This window comes from Artibeus jamaicensis, unplaced genomic scaffold (assembly GCF_021234435.1).
Source record: "Artibeus jamaicensis isolate MK-2021 breed Jamaican fruit bat unplaced genomic scaffold, CSHL_Jam_final contig_3175, whole genome shotgun sequence".
In the NCBI taxonomy this organism is placed as follows: Eukaryota; Metazoa; Chordata; class Mammalia; order Chiroptera; family Phyllostomidae; genus Artibeus; species Artibeus jamaicensis.
The window spans coordinates 233,208-251,807 of NW_026521739.1; the positions used below are offsets into that span (position 1 = coordinate 233,208).

At 34.7% G+C, this 18,600-nt stretch overlaps 1 protein-coding gene across 3 annotated transcripts in view; it reads right to left on the bottom strand.

The window, feature by feature from the left end:
* Positions 1–564: 564 nt before the first annotated feature.
* The window catches only part of PELI1 (pellino E3 ubiquitin protein ligase 1), a 55,251-nt gene continuing 37,215 nt past the window's right edge, over positions 565–18,600 (bottom strand). For all 3 annotated transcript variants that reach the window (XM_037126307.2, XM_053663410.1, XM_037126309.2), the window contains exons 2-7: positions 12,656–12,795; positions 10,983–11,112; positions 7,944–8,045; positions 3,938–4,135; positions 3,652–3,840; positions 565–2,979 (exon numbers count right to left, since the gene is read on the bottom strand). In XM_037126307.2, coding sequence (XP_036982202.1) covers positions 2,413–2,979; positions 3,652–3,840; positions 3,938–4,135; positions 7,944–8,045; positions 10,983–11,112; positions 12,656–12,726 — 1,257 coding nt within the window. In that variant the 5' untranslated portion in view covers positions 12,727–12,795 and the 3' untranslated portion in view covers positions 565–2,412. The remainder of the gene's footprint in view (positions 2,980–3,651; positions 3,841–3,937; positions 4,136–7,943; positions 8,046–10,982; positions 11,113–12,655; positions 12,796–18,600) is intronic.

Below are 18,600 nucleotides of genomic sequence, written 5' to 3' on the forward strand. Positions count from 1 at the left end.
TCTGGCATTGGCAAAATGATGGAAAAAATATTCAAAATGCTTGAACAAAATACCTGACTACTGATTTAAATTACCTGAGTTTTCAAAACATGAATTTGTTAAGAAATGAACTAAATTTTCCCAGTTGGTAGGAGGAAATTCAGACACTTTGGGAAGAACAGAAACTTTTATGGTAACTGAGGCACTATTTAAACACTCTAGAATGCAACTTGCAAGGAGCCAACTCTCTAGCAGGACTTAGCAAAGGACCTCAATTATTCAACCATTAATAAATATGACATGCATTCCCCAAAGGATCAGATTTCAAATTGTACCTTAAATGCAAACTCCTCTTCTATTTCAAGTGAATACTTTTTTTGTGTGTGTGTGTGTTAATAACAGATTTAATCTATCGTTTTTTTTGTTTTTTTAAATTTTATTTAGTTATTTTTCAAGTACAGTTTTTTGTCTATTTTTCCTCAAGTGAATACTTTTGAAATGTGAAGTAGACTTGTCCACAAGTTATTACTTCTGATTTCCCATTCTCAGTTATGCAAAAATGAATGCAGAGACAAAATTCGAGTATCTATTTTGAAAATATTTACTTAGTTTGAATAAATTAATTGCAAATAAAAATTAGCTACAATATATAGACTGAATAGAAATGACTAGAACAAATACAACACAGGACTTGATTTCCTTGCATTAGTCACAAAACCTGTGACAATCTAGAAAACTTCAATATCAATTATATTTCTTTGTAAAGGGGGTAACAGCAGTTACTGATACATCACAACTAGTAAACTTATAATACAAATTTCCTGACATGCATTTCCTGAGTGAACCCAAATGATCATTTTTAAAAACAAGAAAATGTTGACAAGTTGAAGTAAAATAAAATAGTTCATGGCTTCTAAGCAACAGGTCTTTTTTAAACCAAAAGAAAATCCAGAACAGTGCTGTAATAGGATAAATTAAAGCTATGTTACCACATACATAATTTTGCTAGAAGTCAATTATTATACAACTTTTCAAACTAAAGGAAAACAAATCAAAAGATTAAAATAATAATTGTCTAATCTGAAAGTGTATTGATTTCTACAAGTGCCACAGAGGATTTGATGTAGTGCCAACTGTCTATACGTTCCTTGTGGTGTGTTACAAAAAGAAGGGAGCAGGAAGAGAAGGGGAGAAGAAACTTTTCTTGCTTCTGAGAGCAAAGGATTTATTGGAATTAGAGAATGAATAGACCATGCAAATACGTCCCTCCAACTCTGCTGTCAACAGTGTGCATCTGCTAACCATACATTTCCTGGAGTCACACTGGCAGCTCTCCTTAGTATTCAAGCCCATGGTTAAGGCTGGTCTGTTAGGTTAAAAAAAAAAGGGGGGGGGCATACACTGTCATTCAACCCCTTGTATCTCTCTAGACTTCTTGATGTCTGGATAAGGCCAAAAACCAGAATAATTAATTAATTAAGCATTTCTTTTTCTAAAAGCAAATCAAGCCCACTCTCCTTTCTTGTTAATTTATGCTTTTTCTCATGAGAATGATTTTTTTCTAAAAACAGTGAACAGATGAACCACAGTTTATATCTAAAAAATAAACTTGCCAAATGTTGCTGATACTATAAACAGATTAGTTATCGTGGGAGAAAAATAGATAATCTAGATTAAATTGCATATTCAAAGGAGCATATAAAATGTTTCTTAGCATTAAATTTTTGTTATAGTACTACATTTGAGAGAAACATTAAGGAAAAAATGTTTTCTGATTACTTTCAATGTAGTTAAAAACAAACACTTCTTACATAATGGTAATTAAAATGAATTTGGTTTTACAAAATATTCTAATTTACCAAATTCCATATTTAGATGGGGTGGGGAAAGAGGCTCTCTTGTCCTTCCTAACTTTGCAAATCCTTGAGCTATGCTCGCTAACCTACCATTCACACCAAGAGTGTGACACCATCGTTACCATGCTACTTGATCAAGAACACTCTAAGATATTTTCTATAATAAAGATAAATAGAAAAAAAGTTAATATACATGTTGCTGTATTTTACAATATTTGCAACAAACTGTAAACTAACATAGTTTGAACCAACAGTACCCTCAGTTATACAAAACGATTTTTCAACACTGAGGATGGGTGATTCAAAAACACTAAAATGAAGGCATAAAATTAGACTGTCTTTTTTCTCCTCAAAATAGATTTAAAAAACTCAGAATTCAGAACTCTGGTACTTTGAGAAATTCCTTTGCTTGAGTTTCCCAGATTTTTGCTCAAAAATTACTCTTTATTATAAATGTTTAAAAAAATTCTTCATCTTAATGCAAATGATCAGATTAGAGAAACCACGACAAGAGGTTGAAAAACCCAACTCACTTAGCTTATAAATTTATAATTCAGTCCAAGAGGACAACTGTCTGTTAGTCTAGAGGTCCTTGGAAAATAAGTCTGATGTAGCCTTGTTCACCAGCCAACTGATGTGCACAAAAAGGACAGGCTGCATGAAAAGTATGAGTACCATGAGGAAGCGGGATCTGGGACCAATAGGCAGTTGTCTTTTCTGAACACACGTGCCCACATGGGCTAAATGCATGGGTTGGAGGGCCGGCGTCCACATAAAATCCAGCTTCACATCCAAGCCACAGAGGGACATAGGGCCCAACAGACCTACACATTGGACATTCACGATCTTTTCCATCACGTTCTTCTTTGTTTCCCCAGTTATGATAGCCGTGGACATGGCCGCAGTTTAGATATACCCATGGTTGTTTTTCATCAACAACATCTTTCCTCTTCATACTAGGAAATGCTAGTGTGTTGAACCCTACAGGGCATTGAGGTCGTGCTGCATTGATTTCCTGTCTTAAAGCTTCTAAATGCTTCACTGTAGGAGTGTGGGAAAGGCCTTCTGCAGTACGCCACAGCAATGTTGCACCACAGAGATCAATTAATGAGCCATCTTGTAACTGATTGGTTTCAATTTCCACCTAGAAGAAATAAAATCAAAAAACACATTCACAGCTGTGTCTTGGATTTTTTACATAAGAGTGTTGTCTCACGTGTTCTTTATATAGAACCAACATTTTCTGTAACTGTTACTAAATATTTTAAAAACTTGAATGATAGTCATAAAAAATACAAATCTGAAAATCAAGGATAAAATATTAAGCAGTGACATTATTTCTTTACAGCCTTGTTGTAAAGATAATTTATGATTCAAACAAAAGGGATAGGGTGCATAGAAAGTATGAGCACCACGAGGAAGCAATATCTGGGACCAATAGGGAATTGTCTTTTCTGAACACATTATGTCCACATGTGCTTAATTTTCCAAGGTTAATCAGTAGGTCTAATATTCCCAATAAATATCATGATCAAAGATAATACAAATATAAGTAGAAAATACAGAGTGCTATTTAATTTAGGAAAGCTTAGGTTTTAAAATATATTAACATAATATAAAAAAAATTTTTAGTGTCCAAATTAAAACATTAAAATATCATATAGTATACTATTTAGTAGTCAGTGTTTGATAATCAGACTTAGTACTATGCATCAACAAGAGACTTAAGAGTTTTTGGGAATATGTAATGTACTCAAGTCCAACTCATCCAATGTGTTTACTGTAGCTAAATAAGAAGCTACATCTCAGTACTTACCATTTTCCCTCTCTGCTGAGCTGATCTGGTTTCACGCAGGCTGAATACATTGCCACACACTGATATTTCTCTCCATATTCCAGGCTTGGAGTCTTCTGTGAACCCATTACGTGGATGCATAACTAAAACGCCATTAGTGGTTAAGCCATCCATTTGCCCATCTGATGTCTTCCATTTGGCAGCCTTCTCCTAGTTGGAGTAATAAGAGTGAGCTTCCATTTATTTGTAATTTGGAAATAGAAGTGATTATTAAAATAATGCATCATTTAGGAAAACAGCTCTTTACCCCAAGAAAGATGTTTTTTGATGAGTCAAATCCCGCAGCATATATCCGTGCTGTAAATGGGGGATTGCGTTCACAGATGATTCTACAGGCAAATCTTGAGATAGTACTTTGCACTGACTGTGTATCAGAATTACTTTGACTTCCAGGAACTGTGTCAGTTACTACAAAATCAATGGGACTTTCAGTCGACCGACCAATCTAAGGGAAAAAGAAACGTCTATAAGTCTATAAACCTGTTCAAAGGACACAGTGGAAAATCCTTTCAACAAAGGCACAATAAGGTGCAATCATTAAGCCTCTGAAATTTCTAAAGCTTAAACTTATCATAGTTAACTCTGAGAGCATCTATACCCTTGAAAACTAATCTGTCAGACTTGCTCTGATGTAATAATCACTTAGAGCATAGAATTAAGTGGGAATTTACAATCTAGAATATATGAAACCCTCAGGGAATAAAGAGGTTAAGATGGGTGAGATTTCTAGATGGCTGCAGATGGAAATATGTCTACCATATATTACCCTCTACCTTAACAGAATACAGTTAAAATATAAGTAAATCTTTTATGATGACTCCAGGACATTACACAATGAATACCATTTATATTCAGCTGAAGTACACTGATGTCTTCAGGTGCTATAAAGGCATATAAGAACACTGATACTTATGTTAAGGGCTTATACAGTCTTGCTTTGAGGTCTTATGTATACTTCTCAGATAATTTTTTTTGTCTCTGTCAGGTTGTCAGCTATCATTTCTTGCTGCCGGGCACACTTGTCTCTAGCAGCATATCCCTCCTCTACCAGCTACTCTTACTCTGGTACGGGTTGAGAAATCAAATACCGTAACCAAACTTCAAAGAATAGCATTTCAAGAGGTTACTGATAAGAGCCTAAGGGGTTCTCCAGCAAGCACAGAAAAGAAATTTCAGTGCTTGGCCTACCTGACATTTACTTTAGATGCCTAGATGTTTTTTTTTTTAACTTGTTCTTGGCCATATTTCAGAGATAAGAGTTCTGGTGGGTGAAGTGTCAGAGAATTAAAAACAACTTCAAAATATTAGCTAATTAATAAATTTCATTTTGAAAGAAGAAAGTTAAAAAGGAGAAAAGGAAATAAGTGGAATGGATGGCAGAACTGACAAGTGTCACAGGATTTTAAAAGTAAACCTTTAAAAACAATCAGTACATGTATTTGTTATAAAGTAGTATCATAAAATTGAATAATGTGGGTACTGTCAGAAAATACGGACTCTACAAAGATTATTTTTAAACATCATTCTTTGTATAGCTGAGCCTCAGGAATTCCTCGTATCACATTTTTGGATAAAACTCTTCAGTGCTTTTGTCCTACCATCAAGTATAAAGTCTTTATTTAGTTTGGAGTTTTAAGGGAAAATTGGTTGGTTAACAAATTTAAGATTGAATGTACCTTTTCCTTATTTCAAAGATAAATGATATCCAAAGGAAATAATCTCAGATCTTTGAAATAGTTCCAAAAATAAAAAAGCTCTTTTAGAGCCAAAAGATGCAGACCAAGGGTTGAATTGAGAAGTGATATTCAGAATCAAAATATTCAGAGGCAGCATTTATTTGGGAAGAGATATTGTTCCAAAAGATCTGATATTTCATCTGGGACTTGGAGAAGATTTGAGACATCAAAGCGATACTGGTAATGACACGTAAGAAGGAAGAACTCTTAAGTACCTATGAAGAGAAGACCCACATGACTGTGCTTGGATGCTAGTTATCACTGTGTTAAACTTTAGTAATTTCACCTCTTTCTGCTATTAGTTTTAAAAATACGGATTTTATCATGTCATTCTCTCCTACCCTCACTAAAAACTTCAGTGGTTCCTTACAACCTAGCTCAACCTACCAGTTTCTTATTTCTCATAATTAGAAACTGATGTCACAATTTGCCTCCTATCTACCAATCCAACCTAATTTCCTGTTATTTCTGCTCACACAAAAGTATGTTCTGGCTGCAAGTAGCTTATTCATCAATCTTCTACCACACTGTGTACTTCTCTGTCATCTCTTTTGTCAGAATGTCTTTCTCCTGGTTGGACTGGCAAAATCCTACTAAACTGGATAGAAAGTAAAAAGGCCCAGATAAAAAGGCACTGCTATAAAGCCTTTTCCTCACCCTTCTTTAATCCAATTAGAAGAGTGTACTCCTCACATTTAGACTGCCTACATATGCAATCAACTTGTAATGTCTCCTTTATTTACTCACAGTGTCAAGCAATACACTGAAATGAAGTTTGAATATCTGATGTCTTTAACAATAAATATTCTTGTTCAGGTTAGAAGGTAAGCAATCCTTGAATGCTTACAAGTGTCTCAAAGACTAGCTAATTTATTGGAATAGTTTCTGATATATTTCAATTTTGATGCAAAAATGTTTGTATCTTTCACACATTACAAGGTGTAATGCTTACAGAAAGGATATGATCAGTTTACTGTTATTGAGAAAAACTCTATTCCTTTAAACTAAAATTCTAGTCTATGAGCCAATATCTAGGTAGTATTTTGATTTTTTTTGAAATCACTAATTTTTATTAATTTCATAACTGGGAAATTCCATGTGAAAGTGAAAGGAGAGTGAGTCACATGAAGCTGAGGATGGACCTGGAGCTGCCTCAGGATCCTGGAGGCTGGACTTACTCAGGGCAAGAAGTAAGGATGGGTCACAGGGTCTGAAGGCAGTAATTCAGAGGTAGGACACAAGACAGATGGCAGGTTCTGTAGGCCAACAAAGGTTCAGTGGGCCTGATTAGAGGGGCAAGAAGATCAGGATGCCCTCTAGGTACTGTCTCAGCCAGGGCTGCAGGCAAAAGAGACTGCTGTGGAAATCGCATGGTGGTGGGACCTTGCCACTGGGAGCTCTCTCGTGACAGTTTTTATCAGACTTGCCACAGTGAAGTAGCATTTTGATTTTTGAAAAGCAATTAGGTACAGTAATTTTAACTGATTGTCAGTAATAATAAAATATAGAAAATCATCCTAAAGTTTGTGTTAGGTCTCGTTAAGATCCAAACCTTCATTTTCATTAAGGCTATTTATTTTTAACTTTTTGCTAAAAGCAACATCCATATTCTAATATTAGAAACACTATTCTAAAACTTCAGTATTCCATTAAAAGGGCTGAAGGAGTGACTTCAAAGAAATATTTTGCTAATGGCGATAATTAAAGACATCTCCAGGCCCATTCGCATTCATTTAATCTTGTAAAATGAAGAGAATGTTAAAAAGTCATTGGGACAATAATTGTAAAAACAACACTATTAGGTGCTTCAGTTTTTTTAAATCAGAAAACCCCAGGTCTTTACAAATCCCAATAGTAAGGGAGAAGATACTATGAATTCTGTTTATACATCTTTAAGTTTGGCTGTTCTATCATCTATCAGTTTATATAAACATTGTTTTATGCCACGGATTGGTGTAAGATAATGAAAGGGAAAAAAAAACACCTTTTATTGACCAAATATGTGCTGAGAAACAAGTTTGACTTCACATATATGTTAGAAACAGAACTGCCTGTACTTGTCTACAGAGGAAGATGGGAAAGTGGTAACAAAAAAAGGTGATATGTGTGCAGAATAGTTCTTGGTTCCTTTTTTTGGATAACAATAGCTAACAGTTACTATTGTATCTAGATTATTAATATCTAAGAGTTTACCATCTACCTGGCATACTCTGAGCACTTTACATGTACTAAACCATTATAAGCCTAACAGTCACATGAGGGAAGTTTTATTAACTGTATACTTTAGAGGAGGAAATTGAGGCATACAGTGGCTAAGTAATGCTTAAAGGAGTTCTGATTTCAGAGACCATCTCTTAACTATGCTATACTACCTTCTATATATATGGTTTAGAAAACAATATATATTTAATAAAATACATGAAAATATGACAGTCTTTAATCTGAACAGAGCAAAATTCACTGAAAGTAAGTTTTAACTTTGTTTTTTACAAAAACAAATTTCACATATTATAATACCTGAAACATATCAGTGTTGCTGTCATGAGTGTATTCAACCACCACTGTCTGGGCCCGAGATAAGGTATATGATATGCTATGCTGGTCCTTGTTGCTTATTGCCTAGGAGAGAAAAGATTAATAGCAAAAACTAGTTGGCAGGTCAATCAAACCAGATTTTTAAAAAGGTAATCTATCACATATATGACATATTCCCCCCCCACCGTGAAATTTAGGTTAAAGATTAGTAACTCTTACATAACCTCAGCTGTGACAGCAGTTTCTCAAGATGAGTGGGGTGTAGAAAAATACTCTGCAGTAGTTATAGAGTAAGAACATATTTTCATTGTATAAAAACAATAACATTTGGGGCTGCCTTGTAAGTATTTAATTATAAAGTCATCAAAACCAATCCCATGTACAATTTGAAAACAGTACTCAGTACTACTCTGGGAAGAAGAAAATAAAAAATCTTGCGAAATAAGAGGAATCTTATTTATAAAGTAACTCAAAGAGTTATAAAGTTAACCAATAAGCAGAGTTAACTGGTTTTCTAACCATTCTGTGACTACAGGTGACAAATATTTGCCACATGCTGGGCTAGATACAGCAAAATTCATAGAATGATTACACGTTACCAAAGGAAATGGATATAATGCTTACGACTATACTTCTGACTTGTTCCAAACTAAAAACATTGCTAAAAAGAACTTTCAGAGTTGTTTTCAGGCATTTTCTCTCTCTCTCTCTCTCTCTATATATATATATATATGAGTTGAAGATAATACCAGAGGGGGAAAACCCAAACAAAGGAAGTGGAAACAGGTTGCGTAAAAGGAAAACATACAAAGACACAAAACAATGATTACACACAGGAAGGCTAAATGAAAAAAAAAAAAGTCCGGTTCTTATTTAGAGCTCTGGCATTTTAAAATTTTACTTGATCTGATTTTGTAGTCAATCTATAACAAGTAAAGCCTTAAAATAGTGGCTTTAAGATGAAATAAGATCATGAAATTTCCATACACTATACCAAGAAAATAAATACACTTGGGCATTAACTACACAGCTTTATCAAAATCCAATAATGTCATTTTTGCTTCTGATCTTTTAAAAGAAATTAAGCTCTGCAGATACAATCAATACTGTTTGCATGTTCCTCCCTACTCCCCTTTCTTCAGAGGCATTCAACCTTGAGAATAGCACAGATCATTCCTACACATGTTCTTTTTCACTGTGCACTTATGTATTCATAAATGTTGTGTAATTGTTTTATAGGTTTTAAAATCTACAAATTACTTTAATTCAGTATTAAGGAACTGATTTTTTCAATAAAATAATTGCTCAGTATTTTGGAAGTTAATTCTTAATGGCTAAAGAGCTTTAAAAACAGGTGTTTTGTGTACTTTGAGATTGTAAACCCTGTTTTTTTGTTTTTGTTTTTAGCTATTAAACCTACTTTTTGATTCAGAGCAAGAACTATGTCAAGTTAACTTCTCACTGGACTGCAAGGTAGGGTTTAACCATTCACACCAGACAACTGCCATACTCAACAGTTTTCTTCATGACCTCATACTACATTCCTCCAAAACTGAAAAAGATGCAGTCTTTGATCCCTAAAATTCTTGTTGTCCAATGAAGATGAAAAAAAGCTAACAGTGAAAACATTAGAGATGTGAAAGTAAAAATGCAACGAAAAGAACAGAACAGAATATTACAGAGGCAGAGATTAGAAATATTTTCCCAATGATGATGGCTCTCAACAAGAGGGCATATTAGCTGTTTGAGGGGCATCTGGAAATATGCATGTGCATTTTCTGGCTGTCACAATGATTTGAGGGCTTACTAGGCATTGTCCTGCAATAGGTGAGACAACCCTGCACAAAGAATAATTGGCACACCCAAGTTGCCAAAGCACTTCTGTGGAGAAATACTGGAAAGAGAGAGGTCCCTCTGATTAAATCAATAAGCCGTTCACTTCCACCACCTACTTAGCTCATCCGTTCTCTTCAAAGGAGCAAAAAGAAACACAAAAGAAACTGTCCCTTTTCTATATTCACTGGCTCTCAAACAGTAATAGATGATGATGCCTGGTGAAGGCATGAGGACTCTATTTTAGACATCGCATTGAATATAAAAACAAGCCAAAAACCCAATTAACTTTGGGGACTGAAACTACACTTAAAACAAGGCACCATTTATCAATTTCTCTGTCTCTTATTATTTAACTTACAAAGATATATTCAGATGGTATAATATTAATGTACATCCTGGGGCTGCTTAGCTAAAGATAACGTACTTCCATAAGTCAAGGAACTCCAATGGGAAGTACAGGAATTCACAGAAAATATGAAGATCTAAAATTCTCTCTGTCTATCAATCTAAGAAAAGTCCAAGTGTCTTGAAATGGTGGCCTGGGTTCTAGAGACTTTTGGTAGGGATAGAAAAAGGGACTAAAAGCACCAAAGAGACTGAGAAGTTATATGTAGACAGTTGAATATTTACTTTTTCATAGCTTTGATTCAACTTAATAATTATAGAGGTCTACTTTTTTCAAGGCATTATACTAAAAGTTATAAGGATCATAAAATAAAATATGAAAATAAAAAGTATCCATAGAATCTTTGAAAAAGACCCTTAGTTCAAAAAATTACCACACCTAAGCATGCTTCTGGTACCTGAATACAATTCTTACACACTACATTCCTTGCCAAGCCTAGTTGAGGGCCCTCTAGTGAAGGAACAAGTAATTCTCAGGGCAGGCAGCTGTACAATTCTAAATACTAGATAAAGCCCCAGATCCGCCCCCACACTTTTTAATAAGAGAATGTTTCCTTCTAATTTCCATCCACAGATCCTGATTTGTCATTAAAAAAAGTCCAAGGCTCTTCCATATGGTAGCCCTTCAAATATCACATCTCCAAAGTGTCTTCACCCACCCAAAACAAAAGGAAACTTCTGGTATCGAATGTGAAGGGAAAATGCAAGAGAACATGATCAACATGCACAAGTCTTTCAATTTCTACAAGTTAATTTACAGGTTTTTGTTTTTTTTTTTACCTTTGCAGCCTGAGGAGTACAAGCAATATGCACAGTGCTGGGCTTCACCCCATTTGCCTTAGGTCTTTTAAATAAAGCAAACCTACTTTTCCTTCTTCCTCTATCGCCATTTGGGAGAGACCCATTATACCTGATGGGGGGGGAGAGAAAAAGGTTTAGGTGATCTCTGTAAGAACTACATGATTCTAACAGATGTGTTACTTTGCCTTATAGGATCAATTCCAATTAATTATCTATTACCACATTGTAAGTATCTAAATTCTTTTCAGCAATTGCTGATCCCCAGCTGCCTGAGTATAAAACAAAATGAGATTCTGTCTGGCCACATTCTAAGTCACAGAGAAGTACCTTTTGGATTATACATATAAAGCTAGAATTTGGATCCTAGTGTTTGTCATGCTTTTTTTCATTCTTTACTTTTAGTTAGCTGTATTTTTCTTTCCTCTTAAGATAATCAAGAGCTGATTAGTGTGGCATATCTGACTCTTTATGACTCATTCTATTTTTCCCTAAAGGTGAATGTTTGTATGTGCTAATCTAATCTTTAAACGTACAATAGAAAAATTTAAAAATAGAATCTCCTTTCATTTTTAACCAAACACTTTAAATAGCTGAACTTTTGAAATGAGGAATTTTAGACTTGTTTGTTAGGTCTCAATCACCCAAATGTAAGCATACACATTCACATTATGTTGGCAAAACCTATCCAACTGAAATACCTCTAAGCAGCTGTTAAATATATTTTGTTGTTTAGATGTTATGACTGTTTCTCCATGATAACATTAAAAGGACTGAACTACTAGGAGAAAAGTTCAAAACAAAACATCTGGGTCTTTACTATGTAGTAGGCACTCTTGGTTCTACCCCATACATCACCATACTTAATCCATTCCCATAAAAAACTCTTGGGATTGGCATCACTCTCTGCTCTTACAGACTAGGAATTAAATTATTCCTCAGAGGAATGAAGTTCCTCACAGACTCAGAGGAATTAAGATGTTTTCCAAAGGTCACACATGTGACACTGGCAAAGCAGATCCAGGTGCTATCATGCTTTTTTTTTTCATTCTTTACTGCTTCATTATGACACGGGCTGTAGTTTAATAATAATCTCGCCTCGTTCACTGTTTCCCCCTTGCGTCCTGAAATCATGGTCAATCTGGGAGGAAACGAAGCAGGGAATAGAGACAGTTTTGAGGCTGGAGGAGAATGTGAATGTAAAATGGCCTACTTTAGTGACTGACAAGGAAGAGAAGGGAGTTTACTCAAAGAACGCCATATGTAACAATTATATTGACCACCCTTCATAAAAAATAAAGTCACCCAAGGCAAATTTTCTAAAACAAGAAATAGTGAAGACAAAATAATTATGCAGCTCTAGACAATACATTTTCATTTCATCTTCAAGAAGCTTTGTCCTATCTAGGAGTGGGGGTGAGGCAAAATTTATGCAGTACTTGAGCACTTATAAGTGATGGCATAAAAATGACAATTAAGAGTTTCCTTACTTGGTAATATTACCCTATATCTTTAAATCCTTTTTGTAAATAGGTAAGATATAAATTCTAAAAAAACGAAACAAAAAACAAACAAAACAAAACACAACTCTTAACCTAGATATTAAAGTTACTATATAATATTCAATTTTATGTCATCAGGTGAAGAAACCTTACCCTAAAACAATGAGTTCACCATATTTTACTGGTGCTTTGGATGGATGATTTTCTTGATCAGGAGAAAACATGAGCTTGGCTGTTTTTCTCAAATTTTTGTTCACTGGTCAGGAGCCTTGGGACACCTTTTGCATTATTTCCTAGAGGGAAAAAGTTTTCATTAATAATGTGAACAATAAATTTCAATTTAAATAAAGATATTATTTTCTAGTTTATCTGGTGCAAATATTATGTAAATTATCACATAATATAAAATATGAAATATTTCCCCCAATAATGGTTGTGTATTTGATACAACTGTTTAAATAAATTAAAATGTAAATTTGCGGACTTCTGCTTCCAAGAAGATGGAGTAGACTTATTTTTCCCTATTATTTCCACTAAGTATAACTACAAACCTTGGACATTAAATATAAAGCATAGGAAGACTCTGAAAAGTAGAGAGAAGGACAACCAGCTAGGAAACTCAGGAGCCAAGGAACAACATAATGGTAAGTTTTCTTTTTGCCTAATATAACAGATTAGGAGTTGAATACAGCAACCTGAAATTCCAACTAGCAGATTAAAAAAAAAACAAAGCCCAACAAAAGACTAGTCTCTCTAGTCAAAGGAACAAGAAAGGAACAGACTTAGACTGAAAACTTTTGACAATAACTGCCCCACTACAGTCAAACACCACAGAAAACACTATGGCCCTACCTCTATCCAGAGCTGCAAGAGCTGTGTGGGCAGCCTAGACTTGGACCTCATGAGGTCTAATGAGAAGGCCCAATCTCCCAACCACAGTAGTGTCAGGGTAGGCCAAATAGGCAACTAGGACTTCCACCCTGCTGGTTGATAACATGCCCCCACCTTTACCCTAGCAGTGCCAGGGAAGATCACATAGGGAGCCTGGACTTCTACCCTTACCCACAGTAGTTAAAAGGATCACCTTCCCTGAGGGCAGGGGAGGGGGGTGTCAATGGAGGCTGAATAGGGAATTTGAACTTCTACATCCAGCTGGCTGCAAAAAGGAGGCATCTCTTATTCCCCTGCCAAAGTAGTGTCATGTAAAGTCAGTAGAAACAGAAGGTATAGTTAATACCTTCAGTCTCAGAACATAATACAAAAATACCCAGGTTTCAACAGAAAATCATTCATGATATAAAGATTTAAAACCATGCAAAAAGATAATCAAGATGACAAATGAAGGCCCTTGCTGGTGTAGCTCAGTGGATTAAGCACAGGTCTGCAAACCAGAGGATCGCAGTTCGATTCCCAGTCAGGGCACATGCCTGGGTTGCATGCTGGTTCCCTGCAGGCCAGTTCCCAGCAGGGGATGCATGAAAGGCAACCATACATTGATGTTTCTCTCCCTCTCTCCTTCCCCTCTAAAAATAAATAAATAAAATCTTTTAAAAAAAAGAAAGTCCTTTTTATTATTTAAAAAAAAAAGATGACAAATGAATAGATGAAAAAAGCAGAAAACAAAAAAACAAATAAACCAGAGTCTCATGGACCTGTGGGACTACAGCAAAAGATCTACATTTGTATCACTAGAACCCAGAAAGGGGAAAAAGAATCAAGATGAAAAAGTACTGAAAAAAATAATGGCTGAAAACTTATCAACTTTGGAAAGAGAAACAAAACCACAAATTGAAGAAGCTGAACAAACCTTACACAGGATAAATCTGAAGAAATCCATGACAAGACATATCATAATTAAACTTCTTAAAACCAAAGGCAAAGAAAATATCTTGAAAGAAGACAAAGTACACCTTAGCTATAGGGGAAAAGCAATTAGAACGACAGTGTACTTCTCACCAAAAACTATACAAGCCAAAAAAAGTGGCATATAATTTTCAGGCACTGAAAGAAAAGAACTGTCAACCCAGAATCCTACAGTCAGCAAAAATGGGAAGAGAAATCAAGACATTCTCAGATGAGGGAAAATTAGGAGAATTTGTCACCAGCAGATCCACTCTAACAGGATGACCAGAAGAAATTCTCTAAGCAGAAAATAAATGATAAAAAGAAAAGAACCTTGGAACATCAAAAAGAAAGAATAGGGTAAGTAAAAATATGGCAAATACAACAAGCTTTTCTTTACTTGAATTTCCTACATTATATCTGAAGGTCAAAGCAAAAATTACTAACACTGTCTGATGTGGTTCCAATGTATGTCAAGGGAATAGTTAAGACAAGTCTATATTGCACTCCTGGGCATTTATTCTAGAGAAATGAAGGCTTCTGTACACAAATGTTTAGAGTAGCTTTAGTTCTATTATGTGGACTAGATCTCAGCAATAAAAAGGAACAAACTACTGTTAGATGAAACAACATGGATGAAATCTCTATATAGAATTATGCTGAGAAAAAAGCTAACAACCTTCAAAGGTAACATTCTTGAAATGACAAAAATTATAGAAATGAAAAACAGATTACTGGATGCCAGAAGTTAAGGAGGGGGCAAGAGTAGAAGCTAAGTAGATGTGGCTACAAGGGGCAATAGGAAGGATTTAAGTGGTGAAGGAAGTGTTCTGTATCTTTAACAATATCAATATTGTGGTTGGGATATATTACTGAATATTAAGTTCTATAAGATATTATACTATTGGAGTAAACAGGGTAAAGGGTATAGGGTAAATACAGAATCTCTGTATTTCTTCCAACTGCATGTGAATCTACAATCATCTCAAAATAAAAGTTTAATCAAGCCCTGGCTGCATGGCTCAGTTGGCTGGAGCATCATCCAAACACCAAAAGGTTGCTAGATTCCCAGTCAGGGCAATACCTAGGTTTCAAGTTTGATCCGTGGCTGGGATAAGAATGGGAGGCAGCGGATCCACGTTTCTCTTTCACATCAATGCGTCTCTCCCCACCACCCCACTTCCTCTCTCTCTAAAATCAATTAAAAAAAAAACAACATATCCTTGCTGAGGATAAAAAAACAAAAAAAGTTTAATTGCAAAAATATAAATTTGACATAAGTATAAAAAACAAAAACCTGACACTTCTGATAAGTGTTTTTTTTTTTTTAGAAAAATCACTATAATAAACAATCCCCACAATACTCTCAGGTCCATTTCATTGGGACTAGGTATTTCCTTTGTCTGTTTCTCTCCCCAGTCTTCCTATTAGGCTTGTTACACAACAAAACTCTTACACTAACCCATAAAAGTGTCCTGGTTTTATAATTCCACCAAAAGACTTCATAGGAAAGTCATGAATAAAAAATATCTACTTGTTTTTTTTTTCTGTACAGTGAAATACGGCCTGTACATAGGTACACTTTCAGAAAGAAACACAGTATTTGTAGCCCAATGATTAAGAACAAGAAGAAGACAGCCAGTTTGACCCTTTTATTCCTTTTAACTGACATAAACATTTAGATTAGCAATACAGACAGCATACTAACTTTTGTTGTTATTAAGTTAAAACATGCTTACTAAATTAATTTTAAAGTAAAACACACAAGTATTATTTTAAGAAATACTCCATTCACTCAAATACACTATAAAATACTCTTACCTTCCCAAATAAATCTCAAGAATTAAAGTAAAACTTTAAATTAAATTTTAACATCATTGCTTAGTCTACATTTGGATTTCTATTTAGAATTTAGGAAGTGATGGTTTTCCATTTTTAGTTGCAAATAATTTCCTTTAAAAAAGCTTATTTAAGGTCCATTTGAATAGTATAAATAGTTATTACACAGATACGGCAAAAATCTGAAAGTGATATGCGAATGCTCATAGTTGGCAGATATTAGTATACTGTATGGCTAGCAAGTATCAGCTCATGTTCTAGTTCTAGCTCTCTGAGCAAAGCAGTATGTTTCCTCATCTCTAAAAATTAAGAGACTAAAGTAGGCTAAAGAGAATTTTGGAGCTGGAAATATATGAGACTATAATGGTCTTAAAATTTGTAAGTAATGTGCACATAGTACAATAATTTAGTCCTTAGCTTTACAGAAAAAGAAAAAGAAACGATTTTTACCTTAGCCAAGGAACTGGAGTAGGGCTGGCATATTCCCACTATTCTATACTTTCTAGAGCCCTTGGCCAAATTAGCCAAGAAAAACAATGTATTTATATTCATTCTGCTTAGGCCCTGATCTTGTGATATTTTATCAGTGATACCAAAGTTTCAATCACAGGAACACACTCAAACTTGGGTTCTATTTCTGTATCTAATAATTGAAAACCTACAGTATAGGGGTGTCAAACTCATTTTCACCGGGGTCCACATCGGCCTTGCTGTTGCCCTCAAAGGGTGTAATGTAGACATTAATGTAGACAATTTGTTACAATTTGTTGCCTTCAAAGGGCATAATGTAATTTTAGGACTGCATAAATGTAACTACTCCATAATAGTTATGAGAGAGCTCAGCACTGCCGTGGGATAGAAACAAGGTAGAGGGCTGGATTCAGCCTGAGGGCCTTGTGTTGTCACCTGTGCTATAGTAAAACACTTGAATAATACTGGTTATAATAACCCAATTTAAAGTTTTCTTAAATTTAAAGTGGCATATAATCAATTTACATATAACTGGCATCTTAAACTATGATTAAAATGTGCCACGACAGCTTTTTCTCCTTGAACCTTTCATTGCAGTTCTAATACATGTTGTTGACAGGTGACTGCTGTAAAGAAGTTGTTGGAATCTCTGTTTTCTGAAGAAAGATTAATGTTCTTCACAATACTGTAGAATCTTAGCAGCTAGACAATGCTCTAGCACTCTATATATTCTCTGTTTTAAAATCTGGATAAGATATTAAATTCTTCAACATCAATTTCTGAAGACATATACTTGATGACTTGAAATGATTACATACATCAATCAAGTTCATTCTGCCTTAATTACTGGGCCCAGCTGTTGGTATGCAATTAAGTTAGTTGGTCAGACTCATCCCCCTACCCCCACCATATTCAGTTCTATCCCAAAGTGATGCAGCACAAAGAACATAAAATAGCACCATTAATTCTACCTGAAACTGGGGAAAAATATTAAGAGAAAATCTTCCTAAGATAATAAGGCTGTTTTCTACATAATATCAGTAACTTTGAACCTGAACTTGATCCTTGAAAATTAAGCACATTGCTCTATCAGCAGGAATCTTCCCAAGCTAAAAATATTTCTTTAAACAAGTATATTCTGGAATAGCATTACTTTTGGTGTATGGTGGGAAAGCATGAAAAGTTAGCTAATAAAATACATACTAATTTGAAATAGTCTTATCATTTTGACCGATACAACATTCTGATCATTTGTTCTTCAAAGGCCAGTGGTTTCACCTAAAGAAGGAAAACTGGGACGTCAATCTTTGCTCAAACTGCTCCCTCAACATAACAAACATTTTTTCTTTTATTATTTATATTGCAGACAGCCTTTGCTTACCTACTAAACACAAAATTCCTGCCCTGAAAAAAAATAAAAAGAAGCAAAACAAACACTAAACAAGGGACAAAACAGACCTCATATAGATGTTTATATTCATCTTTCGAACCTTCTATTTTGGTGGGCAAGTGAGTAGGCTCAAAGGAGTGTTAAGGAAAAAAACTTTAAAATATGAAAATGATATGATGATAAAAATATAATGTGGATTGCATACATTATCTCTGATGAAACAGATTTCCATCTATACTAGAGTTCCTTTGTGGTTGATTTCAAAAGGATGACTCAAACAGAAAAAACTTTTTTGGTATATTTATGGCAGAGCCATTTTATAAAACCAAGTTAGCTGATGATTTAAAGAAGTTAAATTTACAGCAGTTTCTTATCGATAAGAGTGAAAAATTAATTACCTTATTCCTTCTTTCACAATTAACAGGATTAATAAGCAGCATCTTTCCACAAAAGGAGAGAAGGGATAGGAGAAACAACAGTGTCAGAAGTAGGAGTATGAAGTTACTACTTTTGTCAGAGTCTTCTAGCTTTCTAAGTACAGCAGTAAAAGAAGTAA